The sequence below is a fragment of the Thermobia domestica genome, unplaced genomic scaffold (genome assembly GCF_964235325.1).
Source record: "Thermobia domestica unplaced genomic scaffold, izTheDome1.hap1.1 HAP1_SCAFFOLD_399, whole genome shotgun sequence".
Taxonomy (NCBI): domain Eukaryota; kingdom Metazoa; phylum Arthropoda; class Insecta; order Zygentoma; family Lepismatidae; genus Thermobia; species Thermobia domestica.
The window spans coordinates 120,952-146,845 of NW_027656109.1; the positions used below are offsets into that span (position 1 = coordinate 120,952).

At 36.5% G+C, this 25,894-nt stretch overlaps 1 protein-coding gene across 9 annotated transcripts in view; it reads left to right on the top strand.

Annotated features, from left to right (window-relative positions):
• LOC145676825 (chromatin remodeling protein domino-like) overlaps positions 1-19,521 on the top strand; it is a 106,609-nt gene extending 87,088 nt beyond the window's left edge. For 8 of the 9 annotated variants that reach the window (XM_081747608.1, XM_081747606.1, XM_081747605.1 and 5 more), the window contains 7 exons: positions 1,634-1,836; positions 5,682-5,851; positions 8,875-9,071; positions 11,724-11,838; positions 12,655-12,774; positions 14,853-15,065; positions 17,367-19,521. In XM_081747608.1, coding sequence (XP_081603734.1) covers positions 1,634-1,836; positions 5,682-5,851; positions 8,875-9,071; positions 11,724-11,838; positions 12,655-12,774; positions 14,853-15,065; positions 17,367-18,470 — 2,122 coding nt within the window. In that variant the 3' untranslated portion in view covers positions 18,471-19,521. The remainder of the gene's footprint in view (positions 1-1,633; positions 1,837-5,681; positions 5,852-8,874; positions 9,072-11,723; positions 11,839-12,654; positions 12,775-14,852; positions 15,066-17,366) is intronic. The other variant, XM_081747613.1, reaches the window with a different exon arrangement.
• The last annotated feature ends 6,373 nt before the right edge of the window (positions 19,522-25,894 follow it).

Sequence of the window (25,894 nt, forward strand, 5' to 3'; positions counted from 1 at the left end):
ATAGTTTATATATATATATATATATATATATATATATATATATTCAGCTTAGGGAAATTTATATATTGAACGATCCACGTTATGAAAGAAAATTTTGTAGAAGTGTTTTAATATGCGTGTAGGAGGTGTGCCGTTTTCGACTTGTTTTCTTCAGCTGAGACAAAATGTATTCCCTAGAGGATACACTTCATCTGAGAGGAAATGTCACATGGTACTAGATCCAGCAGTTGAGGGGGAAAGGATGTTAAATAACGTTTTTACGTGCCAAAAATTCCCTGATAGAGTGTTAAGGCCCGGTGCTTTGTCATGGTACATAAGCCATCCGTGTTTCCACAGTTGGTCTTTTCCTTCACTTCTTCGCTAAGTATGGTCAAACCTCAGTATAGTAATCTTGATTGACTGTTCGGAAATCTAGCCATAGACTTCACAATTCTATGAATATCAAAGAACATAAGCAGCATTACCTGAAATGTGTTGTTTTTGTTCTGGGGAAGCCGTGGCGCATTGCATAGATTGCAGCTTACAGCTTGTTAGTCTTCAGATCGTGGGTAAAAAGTCCATGTCTCGTCGAAGGTAATTATAGATTCCAAAACGTCTGGTTCATTTTTGATGTATATACGTCTACACACAATTCTTGAAGCACTTTTTGTTGTTGCGAGAGATTTTTTTTGTCATAACATTGGCACATTTTCCTTGTGTTTAATTCTTTTGTGATAATGCACTGAACAGATTCAATGATTCAGCCACTGCATTCACCTCAGTCTTTCTTTCCCTCCGAGAACCGTTATGTGTTGGTAATCTGGGCATTGAAGTATTATCGTATGCGTCTGCCAGTGTTCGGAATGTTTCATTTGTGAAATTCATAGGAATCTAATGGTAACCATTTATTCCATTTTCAAACTAGCCATTGTCCGACACTCACGAAATGATGCCTCACCGAGAACTACCAAGGTCGGTTCAAACTTTGTGCAGACAGAAGAGAGGAATGGTGCTTCAAAACAATAACCAATTTACTGCAACTGCTTCTGTTTAGGAAATATAAATCCACTTTTTTGTATCGCACTACGTAGTGGTAATCAGAACATCATAATACAGGCCATATAGCTCGTGGTAGAGTACTCATCTCTGATTCGATCACAGTTCTCGCGAAGTAGGCTCTGTGGTTGATAAACACCGTATGGGTAGGTTCCCTCGAGTTCTCCCGTTTCCTCCCACTTTCTTCATTCCACCGTTTCATTCATTGTCATCCTCACTCTTCCTTACGTCGATGCATAATCGTGGGAAGTTAAAATAGTAATAATCTAAAAATAGATTTTTCGATAATTGGTATTGTAGGGCAATTAGGAATGTAAGAACACAGAAGGAGCATACGAATAACGCAGTTGTAGTGGAAACTATCCATAGTAAAAGTTATAATATGTTTTTATAATTTCTTCATTCTTAAAAGTTTAGAATAAAGGCGTTCATTAAATATGGGAAAAAATTCATATTCGTTCTCTGATAAAGACTTAATTTAGCGGATGATACAGTATGGTTGTGGAAAATTGAAATTCACTATTGATGTTTGTGTAATAATTGCTGTCTTCTGCTGTAGTATTAAGGTTTTTTAATTTTTTAATTATTATTTCCGCAGGTTTGTGTTGTGTGTGCCAGCAGTTTCAGCACCCCGGCCTCAGTTCCATGTATCACATCCACCTCCTTCAAAACATTGGAATGAGAAGAGGTTTGAAATCCTACTTCAGCAGGAGCTTTCTTCTCGGACAGCTATTCTACATCCGGTGTCTAGTTCTACGATGACGCAGTTTCCTGATCCCAGGCTAATACAGTATGACTGTGGTGAGTATAAGTTGATGATACTAATTTAATTCTTCTGAAAGAGAAACTAAATAAATAGCATTGAAAAAAAAAAAATAATAATAATAATAATAATAATAAACAAGAATTCTAAGTAATTTTAAAATACTGTATTTACGCGAATCTAACCCTTGGCGATAATGAACTCGCTTGTCACTCATCATGCAGCCCGTAAACTACTGGTATCACTCTGGAAATCTTTCAACAACTCTGTATGAGATAACACAGGAACAAATGGTAGCCATATTACGAACGAACGGGTCACAATGCCAGAAGACATCAACTTTAAAACTGCACCTGCGAATCTTCGGGGAAGTAGGTTGTCATTACTAAACAATGACTTAACGTACCTTCCAAACCCGTTTGTGCCTCCAACTTTCTGATTTGCAGCATTTTTAAACTCTGTGCTTCAAGATATGTGACTCACTTGTTTGTGTTCTTTAAACGGAGGAAGACACCAACCTGGTATGTGGGAGAAGAAGGAACAATCTGCGCTGTCGTAGATTCACAAGAATGATTCATCTTTCATTTGCCACTGGTTTGCGGGCTAATTTTAAAGTGTTTTAATTTCACGTAAAATGCACGATTTTATTGCTGCAATCTATTCGTATACACAAAATACACATTCTTTACAGAATCGTGACTAACCAGATTAGCAATTTTTGGCAAAACTCCTGTCTAGTCTGGCCTACATTTGCATAACGGCCATTCCATGCAAAAGTAAACCTTGTAGTGAAATTTTCATGTTGTTTGTATTTAACTGAAAATATGCCTTAAGTTAGCGAAGAATGTGTATCATTGAATGACATAAAATACACGCAATTAAAATTTGTTTTGTCCAATTTTGGCATTTTGAATTTACTGAACTGCCTGTGCATTGCCGGGAAATATTTCAGGCGTTTGTTGACAACACTTATTTATCCATGTTACTGATTTTGAGAAAGCAACGCTTGGAGGGAAAAAGTCATTGTCTGTTGTGTGTATGATGCAGTGTTCGGCAGTGGATTATCACTTCTGATTCTCCTAGAAATAGCTCAGCACTTAAAAGTGTTTCGGATGTCCCGTCCGTAAGAAAAAAGGTGAAGTTCTTTTTATGTTCTGTAGAATAATAATAACGTTCTGAAAACACATATGTAAAGGAAGAAATGTAATTTCAATTTAATTTCAAAGTGTGATCAACCAGTGATTCATATTTAACAAATAAACGAATTAAGAAAATGTGTCCCGTCCGTAAGAAGTACTCAATACAGTTACTATCTCTTATCACTGAAAGGGAGGCTACAATCCTCAGCAATGAAACTGTACAAAAGGTTCAAGATTTCTACAGCCGTGACGACATAAGTAGGCAAACTCCTGGAAAGCGCGATTTCAAAAGCGTTAAAACTGATGGTGGATTTTTTTTTTTTTTTTTTTTTAAAAAAAAGAGACACCTTTTAATGACAGTAAAAGAAACATTTGCTTTGTTTCGTACAGAGTATCCTGAAATTAAAGTAAAGAAAAGTAAGTTCTACGAATTGAGGCCAACACACATTATGCTTAGTTCTAAAATGCCACATAATGTTTGTGTCTGTAAGCTTCACACGAACTTCAATTTCATTGTGAGTGAACTGGTCAGGGCAATACATGGTTTTCCTAAAACCGCCAAAGATCTTAAAGGCCTTTGCTGTGATGTGGCCAACGAAAATTGCATGACTGGAAACTGCCAGCTTTGTACAACAGATCTTTCAGCTTTCGTTGGTAGTGATTGTGATTTAAGTGAAGAAATTTTTTGGAAGCAGTGGGTTGATGTGAACGGACACCCAACTCGTTGTACTGTCCATGGGACTGTTCCAGATGAGGTAAATGTGATACGAGAAAGCTTGTTAAAATTTAAGACTTACTGTTTTGTTAAGATGACCCAAGAATCTTACTTTCAAATGAAAAAAAGAGAACTTTAAGTGTGGTGAAGTTGTTCTGCAAGTAAATTTTGCAGAAAATTATTCCTGTGTGGCACAAGACGAAATACAGAATGCACACTGGAACCAAACTCAAGTCACTATTTTTCCTAGTGTGGCTGGATGAAGAATTCAAAGCAGTGCTATGCGATTATTAGTAACAATACTAGCCAAGTCAAGTCCTGTGTGTGGGTCTTCTTGAAAACTTTAATTACTGACTTAAAGGCAAAACACAAAATTGAGCATATGAATGTTTTCTCAGATGGCTGTGCTGAGGAGTTCAAAAATAATTTTACCCTGGCAAACATGTGTATGATAAAAAATGACTTTGGGGTGACTGGTGAGTGGAACTTTTTTGCAACTTCTCATGGGAAAGGGTTAAGTCTCGACAGATGGAGGTTTCTACAGCAAGGGAATTTTTCAAATGCTGCACTGAGCTTTGTAAGCCCGACGAAATTCAGTTATTCTTCGTTGGTGAAGAAATTGTGAGTGAACACAGGGATATTCTTGAGAAAAGGTGGACCCGCGTTTGTTCTATGCCGCAAGTTCAGTCTCGACATTATTTTCGCCCTGTTGATGAGCGTCAGATTGAAACCGGAAGAGCTGTTCAACCTGAGACAAGTTGTTACGAAGTGTGGAAGCACGCTGAGCTAGAATCTTCAGATTTAGATCCAAGTGAAGAGATTGAAGACCGTCCGAAAGGAGCGCGAGTGAAATTCAGTGATATGTACTCGGATTCCGGATAATAACGTGATAACCCCCAATAAGTTAAGCAAAGTCACATTAAAAGTAGCCAAATTGGTTAGTGTTCGGAGAAATTAAACACACTCACAAACAGTTGTTGCCACTTAAGGTGATGTTGAGAAGAATGATGTTATTGAGTTTTTGTACGTGGTTCCGAGTTTGCTAAATATTTTAAAATGTGAATTCAACTGTTTACATCCAAATGAAAAAATCTGTGAAGTTACAAGTCTCATTCAATCTCCTTGTCTTAATATCGTAGGCCAGACGGAATATTTGTAGTTTCCTAGTAATATTGCAAATTTAAAAGAGTAATATGCTATGTACTTGTTACATGTAGTTGTGTTAATTTTTAAAAGAGTTCAAGTGCATAATTCCTTTCTGTTTCTCGAATCTGTAAACATTATGTCTAGTTTTAGTTCTTTTGTGGGTAATAACTAAGTTCAGACAGTAAAGAGTGTTCCAAGAAGTCCTTTTTAGCAATTATTTTTTTGTCCCGTCCGTAAGATTACTAACTCTTTTTTTATTGAGTGAAATATAAATTTTCTCAGATGAAACGTGAGGCAACGTGTAGGTAAATAGTTTAAACCCAACAGAAAAAAAAATAAGCTTGCTAAAATTTTGCAATTCGCAGAAAATGACGCTCAAGTTGACGTCTACAACAACATGTGTCCAAAAAATGTCCCGTCCGTAATTTTAGTTACTGATCATCATAAAGACGGTAAAATCGATTTCTGTTATTAAAAAATAAGGTTAGATAAAAAGAGCCCAGCTACCAATCTTAAGATATATAAACAATCCTGTATATTTTTTAGAGTTTTGTTTTTTTGTTACAATCGTGAGCTAAAATGTCCCGTCCGTAAGAATGGAATGGCCGATAACTAAATCTAAGACGCACTTTGATTTTGGAGGGGGAAAAAATCGACACAAAGTGCATCTGAGAATCGCGTAAATACGGTACTATGGTTAATATTCTGTTGTGTGGAAAAACTCTTTAATCTCCTGTTGTAGTAAAGAAACCATTGTTGTGCAAGTTATTAATTACATTATAACAACACCTATGCTTATAATTTTGTTTCGAAATAGTAATCACGATGATAAGGGGAGAGACCATTCCATTTTCATAATGTATTATTTTTATTTTATTTTAAGGTAAACTACAAGTTCTTGATCAGTTGCTAAGAAGACTGAAATCTGGACATCACCGAGTGTTGATATTCACTCAAATGACAAGGATGTTGGATGTTTTAGAAGCATTCCTTAATTATCATGGTCATATCTATCTTAGGCTAGATGGTACGACTCGGGTGGATCAGAGACAGGTAAGAAAAGCTTACATTTCCTCCGTGTCTTTTAAGTTCTAGAATTTTAGAAAAGTGGGGAGCCTTAATCTGAAAGCACATGCAAAAGGTCAAATTTCCATACATGATATCTGAGGACTTTTTTTTCTTTCTTTCTTTATTCAAGGTTCTCTAGTTAGGAAACTACATACATATGAATACTTCTATCTGTTGATGAAAGTTTGAATTAGATGAATCAAGTGGGGCAAATGAATATTCTCGTTCAGTACTGGAATACTTCAGTTCAGGAAATTTCAACTTATTGACATCAATATTTTTTAGAGCCATTTAAGTGTATCTGATGTATTGAAAGCTTTCCAGGAAGATATTCTTAAATTGGGTCTCTCAGCAAAATTTATATTGCAGATTGGAACTTACAATCCAATGTTAACATCAAGTCCTTAAGTGATTTCATATTATGAATAGAATAATCAGAATTAAATGAAGGGGGCATACTCTTTAACAGATACTCTTTAACACATACTCTTTAACGCGTTTTTTTGACGGTAGTCCTCTATAAGCGAACAAAACAACTCATCTGCGTGGAATGAGGGCTTTGTGTTATTATTTCAAATAATTCCTTTCAAAATATGTTAAGAATAAAAGTGTAATTGAAAGGGCACTGCATATGATAAACATATTGAGTCTTTGAGCTAACCCACCTGAGAGCACCGTTTTTTGATAGTCTTTTGTGAAAGATGAATTGTTGAAGACACCCTGATTTCCGTCGTTATCCCTTGCAGACGGACCGGAAATAATCCAAATATGCCATTTCCGGCTTCATTGTAATCGTCGTGTAGCAAGAATTGTAAAATTGAGCGAAAAACGTTCGGTGTGGATTTATCTTCCCAAATATACATTCACTCTTGACTCTTAATCCATCCGTTGTAAGGAGAAGTGGCAGAAATATACGCTTTCCAACTTCAATATTGATCCCTATAGAAGAATAATAACAGCGAAAAATGGTTTTAGGCTTTCATACTATGGTTTTAAAAGTATGGAGTCTTATAGAACGGTTCTCCGTTCGTCCGTCTGTTGACAAGGTGCCAAAGCGAAAGCGATAAGAGAGAACTAAGAGTTGTTTTCGGCATCGATGTATTCTATTAAAAATCATAGTCCATCTCCTTCCTCAATTCCAAATTTAGCCTGGAAGAGTGGGGACAATGGCTTAGTAGGAGAGCTCTCACCTCTGGCACATGAGGTCCTTAGTTTGATCCTTGCTCCCGCCAGGTTGGCTTTGTGGTGCACAAACACTAAACTCCGTAGCGCAAAACGGTAAGGGATACAGAAAAATGGCTTTTTAATATGGATTCAGTTCTAACAGCAGTAACTTTAGTGTTGATTTCGCCCATTTATTTAACCGAAATGGCCGTTTACATATCATTTCCGGCATCAACACTGATCACCATAGTGAAAAATACTGTAATAGATACCGAACAAAGGTTTTTTGATACGCATTCAGTACCACAAGGATAGGTGTAATCTCTTGTCTTCATTTTCCTATTGGGGCATGGTGGCTCAGTGGTAGAGCGCTTACCTCCAGTGCGGGGGGTCCCTGGTTCGATCCCGGCCAAGTAAGTTTGTAGTCGGGTCCGTGGGTTTTCTCGGGGAGGTAACTCCCGTTTCCTCTCACTTCCTCATTCCACCAGTTCTTCCCTTATCATTCACTTACTCTAATCATCGTATTCCTTAGTGTAACAGACATAATTGTGGAACGTTAAACTCAAAAATTTCATTTCATGCCTGTACTTTAACGGAAATACTGGAAAATTTTCACCTTATCCTGCTTCAATATTGATTTCCATAGAACAAAAACCCGGTAATAGAAGGCGGCAAATGGGTCTCGATATGTATTTAGGATCCCAAGAATATATTTAAACTCCCTTCTTATTCTACTGAAACTAGAAATAGTAAAAATTGGGACAACGTCAGGTTCGAATAGTGATTCTTATAATAATCATTATAAGATATAGCGAGAAACTCTTTTTGATACGAATTCAGCGTCACAAGTACACTCCCCATCTCTTGGCCTATTTGTCTAATACGTCCATATGTTATAAGTCTGTACTTCCTGGTTTAGTATTGAATTGACATGGTTTGGAACTATGCCTTTGTTCGACAATGTGAAACGAAACTAACGTGATTTCATCTCATGGTTTGTCTTCGTACATTTTAATAATCCACCATAAATCAATAGCTGCACTTTATTGCAGTTTATCTTTGCAATGGTGGAATAGAAAATAGGAAGCACCAGCTCATGTACACTGTTCCTTGTTTACATGGTTAGAAGCTTGCTAACATTTACATGCTTGTTCTGCAGTAAAATTACACTAACTAATGAATGAGATCAAACCTATTATTGTAGGTTTTGTATTTTTATGATTGATTTTTAATGTACGTTAATCTTGATATGTGTGTGTGCCGTAATACCAGAATATACTTCATCCCTATAACAGTAGAAGGCAGATTAACTATGTGCATATATTCAGGGTTCCTACAAACTGAAAAGTCGGGAAATTAAAGAGGAGGTCAGGGGAATATTTGAAATTTCTTCGAATGTTTTTGTTTTGATAAATGGAGAAGACTTAAAAAATGACAGAAACATCTTTAACTTAAAACTGATGCATTATTTATTGATGGTGCGATGAATTGCTGGACTAAAATATGTATAACCTACTACCTCACTTCCACTGCTTTGTCAGTAATTTTCCAGCTCGCCGAGGAAAGATTACTGTGATCAAAAATGCACAAAATTTCGATGAAGTTAGTCGCGCATGGAAATGCAACGATCGAAAGAGGGTTTTCCGTCAATAAATCACTCTTAATGGAAAATCTACATGAAAAGACGTATTATAGCAGAAAGTCATATTCATAACCAGATTTAAGAGGCAGGAGGTATTGAACACTGGAAAGTTTTTTATTTCGTGTTTTTTCATCCTTTTAGTTAGCTTGCGTACTACTTGTGTTCATATTGTTGAAATTGTATTTCTCGTCCTTTCTTGTAGGTGCTAATGGAAAGATTCAATGCGGATAAGCGAATCTTCTGCTTCATTCTGTCCACGAGGTCTGGTGGGATCGGAGTGAATTTGACTGGTGCTGATACTGTGATATTTTACGATAGTGACTGGAATCCAACAATGGATGCACAAGCTCAGGATAGGTGCCATCGTATTGGTCAAACAAGAGACGTGCATATTTACAGGTATGATCAGTGTCAGAAATAAAAAAGACTACGCAGTTCAGGGTAATTTTATGTTACTTTTCATTCTGTATCCAGCAAAGAACGAATGCTCTTTTTTTTATCCTAAATTTTATCGAACATGATATAATTTTTAACATCACTCGAAAAAGAAAATACTGTCTGGCAACGTGTGCCTCTATTTTGATTTCTGCTGTTTCAGTGTGCCAACTACCAGTATTTCTCTATAGGTAAAGCCTGTTAGACACGAAGATGAATGTAAATAAACTAAACTGTGCCTCGGAAAATTTAAATTCGTGTTCATGTCTAACAAGCTTTACCATCAAGAAATGTTATTAGTTGATAACATTGAAATAGCAGATATCAAAATAAAACACATGTCCCAAGACAGACTAGAATAATGTATTTATTATTATTATTTTACAGTGGTGTTACAAATTAAATCTTACAATTTTAGGACTAGAAACGAGCATTCGTTGTTGCTTTCACGCAGAATAAAAATAAATATGTAGGGTAGATCAAGACTTAACTGTAAGAAATTTATTTCTCCGTTTACAGAATCAAAAGTGAGCGAAATATTAGGAATGAAAAACTAGCACACAACTCACCTTTTTATTTATTTATTTATTCATAACATTGTTGCTTAAACTTGAAGTCGGTAGTTTGTTGTATTGTAGGACGTATTATTTAATAGTGAGCCAGAGTAAGGTGCGTGAAGTAGCTTGTATATATTCTATAAAACGACACTATAATGTACAACCAGAGTGAAGATCTTGCTACGAGGGTCGTTCGGAAAATAACCCCGATTGGTTAAAAAGGAAACACCAAAGTAAATGAGAATACTTATATAATGTGAAAACTAGTTCTTTGTTCTGTTTTTCAACATAGTTTCCATAAACATTCAAGCACTTATATCTCTTCACTAGCTTAGAAATTTCATCAGCATAGAAATCTCCCGCTTGTGCCTTTAGCCAGCCTGTGTCACTACATCATATAACATAGTTCTGGAAATTTGTAGAAATTCATCGGAAAACTTCGAGGTTGTGAAACGTCGAGTTTCACGAACTTTTCCATCAATTTTCTGAACGAGTTCATCAGTGACCACTGATAGCCTGCCACTCCTCTTTTCGTCATGAAAGTTTGTTTATCCACTTGTAAATAAACGAACCCATTCACGAACAACTCCTTCACTTATTACACCTGGTCTATACATAGCACAAAGTTTCCGGTGAATGGTTGCTGCCGAATATTGTTTTGCCGTAAGAAAACGTATAACAGCTGGGATCTCGCACTTGGTGAGTTTTTCTATTACAGTACACATTTTGAGACGCTACAAAAGGGGAACTAGTGATAAGACGACCTTCACTATATCACGGCTGGATGCAAACTAATCTACCACGCATGTCTGTGCAAAGATTGTAGCGCTGCTCTCACTACTTCACGCACAGTGACCAATCAGAGGTTATTTTCCGAACGCGCCTCCTATTTTGTGTGTGTGTGTAATTCATCTGCCATTTCCAGCTGGCATTGTCCAATATATACGACGAAGTTCAACTGGTATTTCAGAGGACTTTTAGTATGTTGTGTAAAACATCATTCCCAACGGTACCAATATTTTAGCTTGTTACTAATTTCTTCGTTACGGTTTGGTAATTTGACTGCACTCCAGTCCCACTTCCTGACTACTCAGACACTTTCATTGTTGAGGTCGGTGCTCCATCCTTCAGAGCGCAGGCACTATACCACAACATTTGTTGATTGATTTGAGGTTTAACGTCCATTTCAACATTGAGGCTATATGAGGCGTGGACCGACAGATTAACGTGGGATCCGAATTACATGAGGAGCTCCCACCGGGAATCAAACCTAGGTCGTACGCGCCAGACACTAATGCCATAAGAAAGTTCACAGAACCCTTGTGGTTGGACGACTAAACGTGTGTATATATTATTGAACTCAACAACGGTTGAATCATATTATATGGTTAATTAAGGAAACAGAAGTTACACCATATCTTCTATAGGAGCGAATTAATGAAATTCAAAGGATGAGACATGTTGATTTACCATATAATCTTTCATTCAGCTATCATAAGTGTTCAGAAATACAAACATCTGCATTGTCCAAACCCAGTAGAGAAAGTATTTTTTGTCCTTTCCAGCTTGTGATACGGTCAGTTCTGAATGGCTAAGACATCAAGAAAGAAAGTATTTGACTGGTTAGCGTAGTAATTACGCTCTGGTACTGTAAGCAGGAGATCCAAGTTCAGTTCTGGTCTAATTTCTCACTCGCTAAATTTAAATTCTCATACGTAGAGGATGTGGTTGTTCCCTTCATTTAGTATATAATCCTGTTTCTTATTATAAAAGCAAGACGCATCATTCTGTCAGTCATACTCTGGCTAATAATTGCACTAGTAACGCAGCCAAGAGATGTCGCTAGTTTACAGGCAATTTGCAGACAATCCGAAGGTTTGGATAAAAACAAATGACGGTAAAGGATTACAACTATCAACCGTGTACCAGATATAAATAGAAAACTCAGATAATGTGCTTATGGGTGAAAGAAAACTTATAGACATTGAAAAAAAATGTACACATTAATATTTTTGCTCGAAATTTAGAATATTTAATGCATTATTCGTTCTAATTACAGACTGGTAAGTGAAAAGACTGTAGAAGAGAATATCTTGAAAAAGGCCAACCAAAAGAGAATGTTAGGAGACCTGGCTATTGAAGGAGGAAACTTCACAACGGCGTACTTCAAGAGTGTAAGTATTAATATTTATTTTTGAATGATACCGTGGAAAATGTATAGCCAATAATTGATTTAGTCATTTAAGTTTCAATGTAAACGAAAGTAAAAAATGTCTAACAACAACGCGACATTTATTTCTTGTATGCTGGTAAATACATAGGAACAAATTCGTATATAAGCAAAATTATGGAAGCTATTTTTTTACCTACATATTTCAATAATGACGGAGGAGTGTGTTTCAAACTAACAAAAATTAATTGTTGCAGAATACGGCACCATCCACAATGTAAAGTATCATGTTAATATTTTTGAATATAGTCGTCATTCTTCAATTAGGTAAAATGTCTAACAGGAAATTAGAGATTGCTACGTTGCAAGACTACGATTAGTCGTAGTCAATTTCTGCAGATATTATGCTCGACAATGATCTTAGTTTCTAATTTTATTGCCCTAACAAGTGTTATGTATGTTCTTAAGTTTCGTTATATTTAGTAGCAGCAGCGTTAAAGTAATTTTCTTGAATAAGACCAAGTGCGTGCCTTTTCTCATGTATGTATTCTATTAAAGTAAACATTAAAATAATAATGAAAGGTCACAAGAGGTCGATACTTGTAGAAGTGAGTTCTGTAGATTAAGCAAATAAGTTAGTTTGAATGGTGCAGTCAGTCGCATTAACAATGTCAAATTGAACCTTTCGAGTAATTGATAGCATTTCTCTACCTTTGTTTATCATATCTTTATACCGAGATTAACATTGAATTTTCGATACGGATTACAACCAATCAGTGTTTGAACAAAAGGTAATTACTTCTTTTTTTGTCCTTTTCAGTCAACAATTCAAGACTTGTTTGATATTGACCTTGAAGAGAACGACGCGTCTAGGAGAATGGCTGAAGTGTTGGATAGGAATAAAGAACAAGAAGTGAAAGTTAAAGAAGCCAAAGAAGAGGTAAGGAAGCAGAATTTTGTTGTTGTGGTGGTGGTAGAATAATCCTAAGTCTATTAATTAGAATTAGCACTTTCGATCGTTCATATTCGAATCCGGAACTATCCTTTGCAGCATTATTAGTCAGAAGGTATCACTTGCAGTCACAACTGCATGCAATTAATTATTAATTTAAAAAGAAGGGATTCATTTCAGTAATCAAGTCAAGTAATTTTCTTAAAAGAAAACAGCTGATAACAAGCATGCTTAAGTGAATAATTTTGTTCGTGCTTTTTAATCAGGTTGCAGGTTCGAATCCCTGAAGTAAGCTATTCTGACTTGATGTTTACGTTTTCGTCTTGTAATTTTAATATTTAGGACCTCGTGACGTAAAAGTATTCTTAATTTTGTTGTTAATATTATTTCCACTCCGAAATAGGTTTCAGTTTATTTATTTAATATTTTGTTTAAATAAATCTAAGAGATACTAATAAACCAAGTTACATCTGGGTTATGCGTAATTTTGAAGCCGAGTCTTTTCAGATATACTTGAGTAAATAAGTTTTTTTTTTTTTTTTTTCTTTGGTTACAGTGTGACAAACGAGTGTTTCTTTGTCATTTCCACAAAACCACAAATATTGTTTCATTAATATAATGGCTTCATTCTTTTTATTTAGATACGAATTACACAGCCCGGTAGACCCGTTCAATTCCCGGTAGAAACTTCAGTGGTTCGGATCCCACGCTAAGCTGTAGGTTTACGTTTCGTATAGCCGTGATGCTAAACCGAGCCCTAAATTCAAACCAAGCAACCATGATATTCCTTAACGTGAATTACTTTAACACCACTATATCTTTGTTTATTCATGTACACACATCATAAGCAGTATGATTTTTTTTTTTTTTCTGGTTACGCAGTAGTGTTCAATCTGTGAGGACCACTTGTGCGATCCGAGAAATGCTGCTAATATTAAAAAAGAAAGAAAAGAAAAAGCGCATTGGTAACAAAGAAAAACAAAAAGCAGATAATTGTAGGAAACTAATAGTGTACAGTACAAAACGTTTGAACGTAGGCTAACGTGGAAGAAATTAAGTGTCTATGATATTGTATGGATATGAACGTCGGTAGATGAGGCGCGAAGAGCAGATATCGAGAGATTTCGAATCAGAACTTTGTAGAAAAGTATTAGGGTCGAAAAAAATCCATAAATAGGAAATTAAAAAATAAGAAAGTGCTTAGCTTTGCAAGAACTATAGATCATAATATGTTAAGTCGAGACCTCTTAAGAGATCGGAGCAGGTCATTTGCATTCGCGCGAGCTGATAAATCTTATGAAAAGTATGGCAGTGAGACCTTTTAGATCAAGGGAAAGGTGGATTATTTTGCGAACACCATACCCTTCTAAACCTTTTATTTGACTAGTTTCAAGTAGCGTTAATGTAGTTAACATGTATGCCTTTGGACACTTTTAAATTGCTGCTGTGAATCGTATCAGTTGATGCATGAGTTCAAATAGTACCTACTAACTGAAAATAAAATTTACTGTAATTTTAGTGAAGAAATTCGTGCACCTGCGAGAATTAAAATAATTTAGTTACAACTGAAATTATTAATATGAATAACATTCAGTATTATTTAAAATTGAGTGTTTTGATGAAACATGTGTCACTCAGTATAGAAATTTGAGACTAGCGCATCATGCTCTTCTTATTTGAGAGGTATGGTTCCATTAGTCTCATAGATCAATTGTTAACTTCTACACAATTAGTGTTGAGGAAATCGAAACTGTTCCTCTAAACAAACGTAGAAGTTGCACATTAATTACGTAAGGAAAAATTGCCGTACGTAAGAAACTTAAAATATTTAACACTAAATTAAATTAGAATATTAGGAAATATTGATGGAAAATAATTCATTTGTTATTAATGACTGGTCATACTTTGACGTAGTGGTTTTGTACATTTCGATTTTTAAATAAAGCTGGCAAAGCCGTGAATATCGATGACATTACTTTCATATTGAACGTAGTTTCCAACCAAACACAAAAAAAAAGAGATATGTTAAAAAATATAATTAAACATTTTTGTTGTTTTTCCTGTAGCCACTAGTTCCTGAAGATAAAGCTGCTCTGGGAGCATTGGAGTCTGCATTGGCTGCAGCGGAGGATGAAACTGATGTCCAAGCAGCAAGAACAGCGAAAGCCGAAGCAGCTGCAGATCTGGCTGAATTCGATGAAAGTATTCCTTTGGAAGACACAGAGCATGGTGAAGAAGTAAGCAAAGCGGAGATCGAAATTAAGAACCTAATTGAACAGGTAGGGATCAGTAGTATCATTGGATATTTCAAATCAGGACTTTCAGCATTGGCTATTGTTAGGATATAATTCTTTCTAAAAAGCTGACGCTCTATCATATTGGTCTCAAGCAACAGAAACTAATAGAACGTATAGTGTTCATAATTAAGCTCATTATACTTCAAACTCTCTACGTTGATACAGTGATATAGCCCTGCAACCGCTGTGGCAACTCGCAAGCAAATTATCAAGAGAAAATGCCACTTTCCTTTCCAGGATGCAATGTTAGTGTGTCGCATAGTGCGACTTTGGCCTTCTATTTGGACCACAGAGCATAAATCTAGGGGGTTGAAGTTAAGACTACCAGATATCTGTTGTGATAAATTGTCATATATTCCCTTTCTCTCAGTATTCCTGAAAACTAATTGTGGTTGTATTTTATTAGCCAAGTTACTGGAAATGTCCAGAAAGCTATGGTTGCTTTGTATTTTACAAGCAAGTTTTAGATTTTTAAGAGTGGTGTCCTGTATCAACCATGCAGTATCTACTTTCATGACCTACGAATTTACTTACCAGTACTCTCGCGGGATTCCATTTAACAAATTCAGAATCCTTGAACTTTTCATCATTAACACACTTTTGAGCACTTTGGGACCTATCGTCCAAAACCCAGCAGAGCTGAGCACAACGATGTGTTTACATATTTTCGTGTAGAACAATTTGCAGTGAAAACTGTAGGATACCAATTGCAAAATCAAATTGGGACCCGATGGAGCCACGCAGAGCACTATTCATTTTGATTGGCCCTCCCATCCGATACTTTTCTTGATTTTCTACAACTTTTGTATTTATTCTGCCGTTACCTCTCATCGTGCGTGATACAGTTCCCAGCCCTGTAGAGCCTGGAACTAGCTTTGAGCAGTACATATTCTGATTTAGTTGGTTCCGTAGATATTGAATTTAGAATAAAAATGGGAGGGTCCTGATTTAAAAAAAAAACACAGTTGGGCCCCGTGGGGCACACATTTTGACAGGCACGGGCTTCCGCTAGGTATGTTGATATCCTGCAACTTCTGTATCTTTCACGTTTTCAGAAAAACTCATTCTAATGAGGTATTTAGCCGATCCGGAACTTTTCGCACTGCTCACGTTAATAGTTTTTCCGGTACTGTAGGGCCTGGTACTCACATCCTACAGCTTTGAGCAGTACATATTTTGATTTAGTTTCTTCCATAGATACCGAATTTGGAATAAAAAATGGGGCTCTCATTTGAAAAATCACAGTTGGGCCCCGTGGAGCATAGACGGGGTCGCACACATTTTGACGGGCAAGTTTTCGATAGGTCTGTTGATACCTGCAACTTTCAATTGCATACAAGAGGCCTCACACAACAATTAGGATAGTTACCTTATAGATACCTTATCACATAGTTTCATTATTATGGAATAACAAACTAAATCAACATATCAGTAATAACACTGTTGAAAGGGCATTTACGGTCTTCTGTGAACTGCTAATGAGTAATGCTACCTCCATTGCAAGAAGCACAAAGGAGACTGATCTGCTTTTCCCTTTATCTTGGATGAATCATTTGATTTAATTTGTTTGAAAACTGTAATGAATAATAGTATATTTAATCTCGGACGAGAGAGAGAGAAAAGTAGTAACTTCAATAGAAAATGTGAAACTATTCAACTAACTAGCTTAAGTATAGAATTCTGATTATGAAGCTCCTTTAAGAAAGAAAGAAAGAAAAAAAAAAGAGCTTGCTTAACATGGAAAAAGTGTTTTCATGATTATATGGATAGAAAAACTGATTATGTGTTTTCACTAATAGAAAACTAAAGAGATACGTAATAGTTAACTAGTAGAAAATATCTGTTATATCTTACATGTTTTCAAAGCTGCGTCAGAAAACACTTATTTCCTTTTAAAAATCTTTTACACAAATATCTATAGATCTGGGGTTTGAATAATTAGATAAAACTTTCAACTGCTTTCGTAAGGTTTGATAGATTTTGAAGTAAGTCGCTGTAAGTTAATCTTCTTATACTTTCGGCATCTTGTGTCTGCCAGGTAACGCAGTTTTCAATGGATGTTAGTGTTATTATTATTATTATTATTGTTTCTTTCGAAATCTTTTACGTGGCGGTATGCTTCAAGTGCACAATTTTACAAACCTCTGATGTGAAAGTTACGGTGCCACTTTAGTATCAGTAATAATAATAATAAGAAGAAAGGAGAATAATTTTCGTAAAATATATTCATAATTGCGTTAATTCAACATTTTCCAACTGAATGTTTTTGTTTTGTATTTGCAGTTGTCCCCAATTGAAAGATACGCCATGAAGTTTGTGGAGGACACGGAGGCTGCATGGGCAGCGGAACAACTAGCTGCGGCAGAAGCTGAAATCGAGCAGCAGAAAAAGGAGTGGGAGTTGGGTCGTCTGCAGGCCATGCGCGAGGAGGAAGAGCGGCGAGCGGCCATGACAGATGATGAGATGCTCACTTTCTCTGAACAGGATGCTCACAACCAGGTCAATAAAAAATGTAGTAAATCTCGTCAACAGGGTTCGGGTAGAAATAGTAGAAGTGCTGGTAAGTCTGATAGAAGGCGAAAAGTCAATTCACGTTGTGAATCGATCAAAGGGGAGGGGGAGAGTGATTCTAGTAGTCTTCGATCAAGGTCGACGGAGGGAAAGCGTGAAGAGGAGGAGAGTGTCTCGGGCGACGATACAAGTGAGTACAAGGGCGAAGATACGTGCTCTTCCACAGGAAGGCCAGTGCGTTCCTCAAGATCTCCACTGTTCACGTCTTCGCCAGTTCCTGTCAATCATATAGGAGACAATAGTCCTCGTACGAGATCTCGTGGTGCTGTAAGTATAAATCTTTGGACCTTAGACCAAAGTCCCATTCTTCCTGGAGTGAAACCAGTCTCTCCATTTCGTAAAGAACTTCCCACGGTAAAAAATCAAATCACTAAAGCGAAAAACCTTTCTTTGCCTAGTTCGAATATGCCAACACAACAGAGTAACAGGGCGAAATCTGAGAAAACAAAATCCAAAAATAACAGTATTGTTCCAAATCATCAGGAGAATCCCCAACCATCCTCAAACCCCAGTACCAATAACGTTATTAACAGCGTTCCTTCTGCCAATCCCCCTCAAGTAAATGTTCTCCAGCCATATTCGAATCCCAATTTAGTCATTCGGACAAGGCGAGCCTCTATGATTGAAGTGAAAGAAAAGCCGAAGTGTGAATCTGAAAGTGTTGAAGTGGATGTGGTCACAATGACCAATGACTGTGGTTCTGTGGACAATGTGAAGAAGTTGCCTGTTGGCTCCAAAGTAACTGCAGGCAACGCCCTATTGAAAGGTCGAAGAAGATCTGATAGCAATATGGGAGGTAATAGCCCCGTATCCTGAACGTTGCTTCAACATTTGCTCTTCTAGCTCATTTTTAAACAAAAACAAAAACAAAAGCGCCCTGTTGACTGAATTTATTCTTCTTATCTTTACTTTTCAATCATTCATTTCACATCTTTGTTTATAAAGTGTACTTTTCTCTTTTTTTAACTGTTGTACATTTATAGCTTTGCATCTACGTGAATTTTCTTATATTAAGGTCAACAGGGTTTGTATTGTAAAAAAAAGTTACGTAGACCACGCTATTGTCGTGTGGAGATTGCTAATCTTAATGTACATTTTGCGTTTTTTTTTTCTTCCAGTAATGTATTATAATTTATGCGTGCTTGACTGATTGTATATTGAGCTATTGTGTCATGTGATCTTTACAATCACGTGAGATCGTAATTGCTGTGTGACATGTTGTCACAGTATGTGTTAATTTGCATTTGTATGTGAGGAGATGTTTAACTATTGTGTGAATGTGGTGAGACTGAGAATTACTTCTTGGATAAAGAAAAACATTAAAAAACAAACAAACAAATAAGATAAGGAAAATAAAGTGTCTTTCCTTGCCAATTATTGTGTTCTTATTTCTTGGTACGTTTCCAAGTTGTCCAAAAGGAAAGCTAGAGCTCTGTTTTGGTGTCAGAACTTTGCTCATTGTGCTTGTTTATATTTTCTTTTTTTAACTGAAAAGAAAATGGCTCTCAAATTTAGTTTGGTATGGCATAGGCTTTGTCATTACCTTGGAATGTCATTCGGAAATGCTCTAATTGGTTCATCGATTGGGTTTTTATCTCAGTACTAGTGTTGGTTTCGTCGTTGTGTTGAATTGGCACCAAAACTTTGCCCTGCCTTGCCATTCCAAACTTGGAGACGACCAAGATATAAGCATGCACAGAGAGCAAGGAAGTCACCAATCACAGTTTTCGCTTTTAATAAATTATATACACAGGGTGTTGATAAATGACTTACCAAAAAGTTCAGGTGATTGTGTATACCAAATCAAATCAACTGTGCGTTGGAAAACGTATTGCTTAGGAGCTAGAAGCATTGTTAAAATGTTGACGTAATTAAAAATAGAAGGAAAGAAACTCAAATTGATATTTATTAACAGTTGTTAGTGACCAGACAAGCGATATCTTACATAACTAATTCGAAAATATTCGAATGAATCATGCTATGCATGTGATTTTCGAGAAACTTAAGATCTTATTTAAAGCTATGCTTGAAAGTCATATACGCAAGGCTCATACTTATCAGCTGAAAGCGGTTTGCAGACATTTGAATAGTATTATCCTTCATACACAATGTAAGGGTATCTATGATGTGTGTGTGTCACAATATATGTACTTCAGAACTCACCATAAGCGTTCAGACATTTGTCCCATTGTGTGATCAATGAACGAATTCCGTCCGTGTTAAAATGTGAAAGGTTGATGTTTCGAACCATTGACAGACGGTGGGCTTTGGCATCTGGCAGACCATAACTCGTATTGGTCGAATGCTTAGGCGTTCATTCACATAAATAGCTTCTGACAGTTATCCTCAGTGGTAGCAACATTGGTTGACCAGGATGAGAATTATTTTTTTTATTTTATTTTTTAACCACCACCTCGAAATATTCTCGACCAGTCAACCACTGTTTTTAATACGCATGCGTCACCCCCGACGAAACACTTCAGCTGCCTAACATCTTTTAACAGTGAAGATCTGTATTGACAGCACGTTGATCTTGTTTGGATGGTTGTGGATCTCAATTTTTCAACTGTTATTTCTGCAACAAAAGCCATGAAGCCATTATTTCTGCTGTACCTAGTCGTACCATAAATATTGACACAACATTGAAAGTGAATTATTATGAAAGTGTTAAAGATAAATTAAATCCCTATTGTATAGGTTACTTACAAGTCTAACGAACACATATCACTAATTACTTTTCAGAGTGGCCGCCTTTGGCCTTCACAGTCTTTAAGTCTCTGCGGCCATTCATCTATAGCATTACGCACTCTCTCTATTGGGAAATCCGTCATTGCCTTCACCAGGGAACGTTTCAGACTGTCAATATTGGCATGCCTCTTACAGATTATGCCCTTAAGCACTGACCACAACTTGTAGTCCAACAGGTTGAAGTCAGGTCTGTTAGCAGGCCAATCATCTGGAGCGATAAAGTCCGGGACATTTCTCTTAAGCCACTCCTGGGTAGTGCATGCCTTGTGGTCTCGTGCGGAATCTTCTTGGAAGGTCCAGTCTTGTCATCTGTGAAAAGAATTCTGTGTCCATTGTTTGCGTAACGCTGCAATAGGCGTTTTGCTTTTATCACCTCTTTCAGACGTGCATTGAGGAAGTGACCTGTACTTCGCCGGTAAGCCTTCAACCACAAGTCACTTCTTAACACACGAAATGTTGACATTTTGGAAATGTTCGGCTCACGAAAAAACACTGACTACTTTCTTACAGAATTTCTTCGAATATGGCGCGCCATTGCTTGCACTAACTTTCCGAGTCTTCATGCTGCATGGGCAGCCTTGCCTTGGGCGATCGTCAACTGTCCCAGTGTCCGTGAATCGCTTTATAGTCCGATACACGAAAGATTTGCTAATATTAAACTTTTTAAGTGTTGTGAATATCACGGGGGCGATTTTCGTAATCGCCACACTTTATCTGACAGCTCAACTCACAATGGCCCACTTCACTTTCTTACACAGGCGGGTTGACCTCAAGCTTGAAAACCGAATATACACCCTGCCTCAGAACTTGTATCAATATTTATATATATGATACGATATTAGGTACATGAAGAGGGATATATATATATATATATACCGTCGTATACTTACGTCTTTCATCACACCATATTATATTTATTGGCAACGAACGGCTTTAAGTTTATTAACCCTCACGTTGTGTATGTATTAATTCTACAAATGCTATGCTCTTCGGACATCGTCGGTTCTTCTATTCATTCTGAGTTAAAGCTGTTCGAATATGTTTTTTACAATCTTTTGAGATGTTTATGGATTCTAAACAATGCCTTAAAACGTTTGCTGATTGGTGGTTGTGGAGTTATTATGCCTCTTCTCAGACTCATTATTGTGGTAGTGATGATGTTCGGTACAAGACGTGTCCTTCCGAAGTTAGTCAACACGTAAAAACTGAAATAAATGACAGTTAATAACTAAAGTAAAGGAAGGAAGAAAAAATAAGTCGCATTTTTTTTTCCATTGATCTATAGAGCATGTTTTTTTCCTTTTAGTATAGAAGTAGACATGCAAAGCAAAATCCAGGCATCCTTCTGAAAATTTGAGTAGGTCTCAAGAGGATGGCCAAAGAAATAAGAAACATATATGGTAACATTTAAGGGAAAATATAGGGATAAATTCACAAGTTACATTTTTAGATCGACGAAATATAAGTGTATATATATATATATATATATATATATATATATATATATATATATATATATATATATATATATATATATATATATATATATATATATATATATATATATATATATATATATATATATAAAGGTATATTTCTCTTAAAGAATATTGGCAAATAAATATTGTATGAGAACGGTAAAGCTCTCCCGGCTAGTCGAGTGGGTAGCGCATTTGTCTCGAGTGCTCGTGGTTCCGGGTTTGATCCGACGAGAGAGCACAAAATTTAATTTTACAATCATTCATTTTCGTCATCCGTTATCTGTAGCCTAAAAGGGACGTTAAACTTCAAACAGCTTCTAAAGCACATCTAAGATCGAAGTCTTGAAGAAAGAGAAACCCTTAATTCTGTGGGGGGAGGGGGTAATTTTCATTATTTCGATGTCTAAGATGGCCATATTAAGTAAAGTATATGAAGAATATATCATTCTGCTCTCACACATCGAGGAGAGTAGTCTTGAACGACTCGTCAACGAAATGTAAGCAATGAAAAGGTATGCTAGAGAGCTCAGGTCTAGAAAGCCTTTTTGACAGGGTTGGTGCATGTCATTACTTTTAGTAGCATTTCAAACTTGAGAAACTGCCAGAAACCTGGAGCGATGTTGGGAATATTAAGCGTGGTCAAAGTTTAAACCAACTTCAACAAGAACTTCGTGTTCCCTTTCAAAATGGATTTAGCTGAAGTTTCTAGAATTAATATGAAGAAGATTCTAAATTGTCTATCAACAGTAAAAAGCATCAATTCGATCATACTGAAAGTGATAGAGCGTTCATCTCGAGTGCAAGAAACCCTTGGTTCAATGTAAGAAGTAAGAGGTTAGGATGGAACGCTGTCCGTGGACAGTCTCATCCCATTATTCTTGAATCAACATTCACTTACATTTGCCACTTATTCTTTTACCTTATAGGAGGCACAGTAGCTCAATGATAAAAGCGTTCATCTCTGTTGCATGGACGCTGGTTCGATCCTAGTGCAAATGAGTGAATAATAGTGTGTGCATGTTTTTCTCGGATTCTCCCACTTTATCATTCCGCCAATTTCATTATTTTGCTTTCATTAATGACAGTTTCCTTTAGCATGAAAGGCATAATCATGGGACATCAAACAAGAAGTTTCATTGTTTTAGCCTACAGGGCTGTTTTACTTTTCACCCGCTGTCACCAGGATGTGACAAATTTCTCGTGTCACACTGACACGACTACATACATAGGTAGTATATTCAATGCTCCTAAACCAGATGACAGTCATTGGAGTGGTACAATACTGAATCGCTAAAGACGAAGCTTTTTCGTTAATGCGAAATATGCGGAACGTTAAAAAAAAAAATGCGTATTTGTTTCAGGAAACCTCAAACTTTTCGTTTCAGAGCCAGAAATGACGTTTATATTATCGCGATTTTTTACGAAATTCGGCATTACTTACGATAAATGCGAATGAAAACGAAAAAGTGGGAAAACATTGCGTTTACGAAAAGCTCTGCAAGTTATTTGATCCAGAAACTGTTTCACTTCATAAAGATGTAAATATCAACAAAACTGAACTATTGTTTAAATTCTTGACTGTTGTTTCGTGGTGAAAATGTTCATGATCTGTTGGTTGCTTACCGTGAATTTAAAAGTAAGGTTATTGAAGTTGTCGACAGTGAGGATAAGGAAATTGACATTGTATCATTGTTAAACAGTTCAAAAGTTAACCACAGGTCTTTTTGCTGTCAGCTCGTTACGTTCAACATAATTACCAGTCTTCAGTATTGATGCCGAGAGTGTCTTCCAAGTATAATATGATTGTTACTGACAGGAGTACAAACTTAAGAGTTGATAATGTCTTGCTGCATGTTATCCTTTAACAAGGATGAGGATAGAGGAAGTGTTTAAATTTTTGCATTAATTTCTATATTTCATTGAATACATTAGCTAGAACGTAGATAATCAAGGTATACTCTCAGTTTTGTATTAGATATACACCTTACTACCAAAAATATACTGCAAGTTCCGTAATTTTTTAAAAAACACTTGTGCTACATTAAAAAAAAAATAAACGTGACATAAATGCGAAAATTGTGATAATGCTACAATATGTCAAAATTGTTGCGAAAAAGTTTCGTCTCTACGAATCGCCTACAGGACAAAGTGTGGAATGTTTAAAGGTTTTGAATGACAAAAACGTTCAACGCAGTGAAATACATAACTAACGGAAGTATATGGTATTGACATCGTGAAGAAATATACTAAGTTAAATACAGAAAGAAAACAAGTGTTCACATTCAGGAACTTGGCCACAGCATTTGGTGAAATAATCTAGAAAGTAGTACTACGTCAGGTTATAACACATTTCGAATCTACATGTTAATTGGTAACTTAACAATATCACATTTATTAATCAGTGTTACAAACTCAAGACGCTACAGTATCACGAATATTCAAGTTTTGGAGGCCTCTACGACTGTAATAACGCAGAGGAGACGGACGGGGCAATGCTCACCCAAATTATCTTAAGTGTGTAATACTATGATCATGATACGACGTATTTAACATAAATAAAAGCAGTTACAAGAGGTTGAAAATTTGAATTCTTTTGAAGGTACTGTTTCCAAAATCTGCGTAGATAAGTACTACATCGAATCGCATAAATTGTTTTCAATAGATGTAAACATCATAACGCCGTTTACACCAATTTGATATCTCAAAACGTTCCGGAAATATAGTAAACACTGGTAAAGTTTGCAACATGCTTAAAAATGTGTACTTCAGAGAAGTTGTAATTATACCTACCAAAAACTATTGTTGTAATGTTACAGAAACAAAGCAACAATGGTTGAAAAAAAAAAATATATCCCACAAGCATTCAGTTTTCAGCACTATAGCAGTCTTTATCAGTGTTTTAATAGTGTTCCCTGTTTTCATGGTATGAAATTTCGACTTTCCTTTAGTCATTAGTTTCAAAGCTATAACGGCGTCATAAGTGGTCCACCCAGTATAAGAAAAAGGGAGAATTATTTTATGTTTCTGACCCTCACCTCCTATAGATGCGTAGCAGAACTTCGCCGGGATCGATCCCATATATTCCTCCAATTCATCATCCCGGAGCCCAAACCACTATGAACTCGGTAGCAGTTCAGGGAGCGTAATGGTTAGCACACTGGCACAAGCCGGAAACTCGTGCTCGTTCTGCTCTGAATTTTCGTTGAAATCTCATTTGTCTGTGTGTGTGTATGGGGGGACGGCAGGTTCATGGTGTACGAAAGCACAGTTGATTCCTTCCATTGTCTTATATAATACCAAGTTGAAGCGTCATGAGTCGTGGTGCATTCCATGTAATCCAGAAGAAGAGTAACGACCTCAAATATGGATGATATCCTGCTGTTCTGGAAACGGAAGTAAAGAGACCTAGGTTCACTTCTCTGTTGTCGTGCGTATTTTCACTCGCAGGTTTCGATTGATTAAAAATTTTAAGAAATAGAAAATTTCACTGGTTCAGCACGTAAGTGGCAGACTTGTACATAGTATGGAACTGGTCGAGTTTGTGCAGTCGAATGTACTGAGAATCCCAGAAAAAATATTGCATAATTAGAAAGGAATTCTACGACATACATGTATTTTCAAATAAGACGACTCAGTAGGGTTAGGAATTAGATTTCTGGTCTTCATCTGTGACCGTGTTTGCCCGTTAGGTATGAGGGATGACGTCCCTCGGCGATCACAGTGCTCGGGTTGTGTTAGATGGCGTGAGTAGACTAGAACCGTAAAATTTAGTCAGAAGGACCCACATGAGTTTGAAACGTGAACGAATTTGCCCTAAGGTTAATGTGTGGTCTGTCATTTCCATAGATTCATTCTCCGTCGAGGAAGATACTGTTACTGGAAATGTGCAATTATAAATTTTGAAAACACCTACTCATTCCAGAATTAAGCATACAAACCCGAGTTAACTTTTCTCCCTTATCGGCTCAAAAGCACCATTGATGAGGGAGAAAATCTAGACTGGGACGCTTT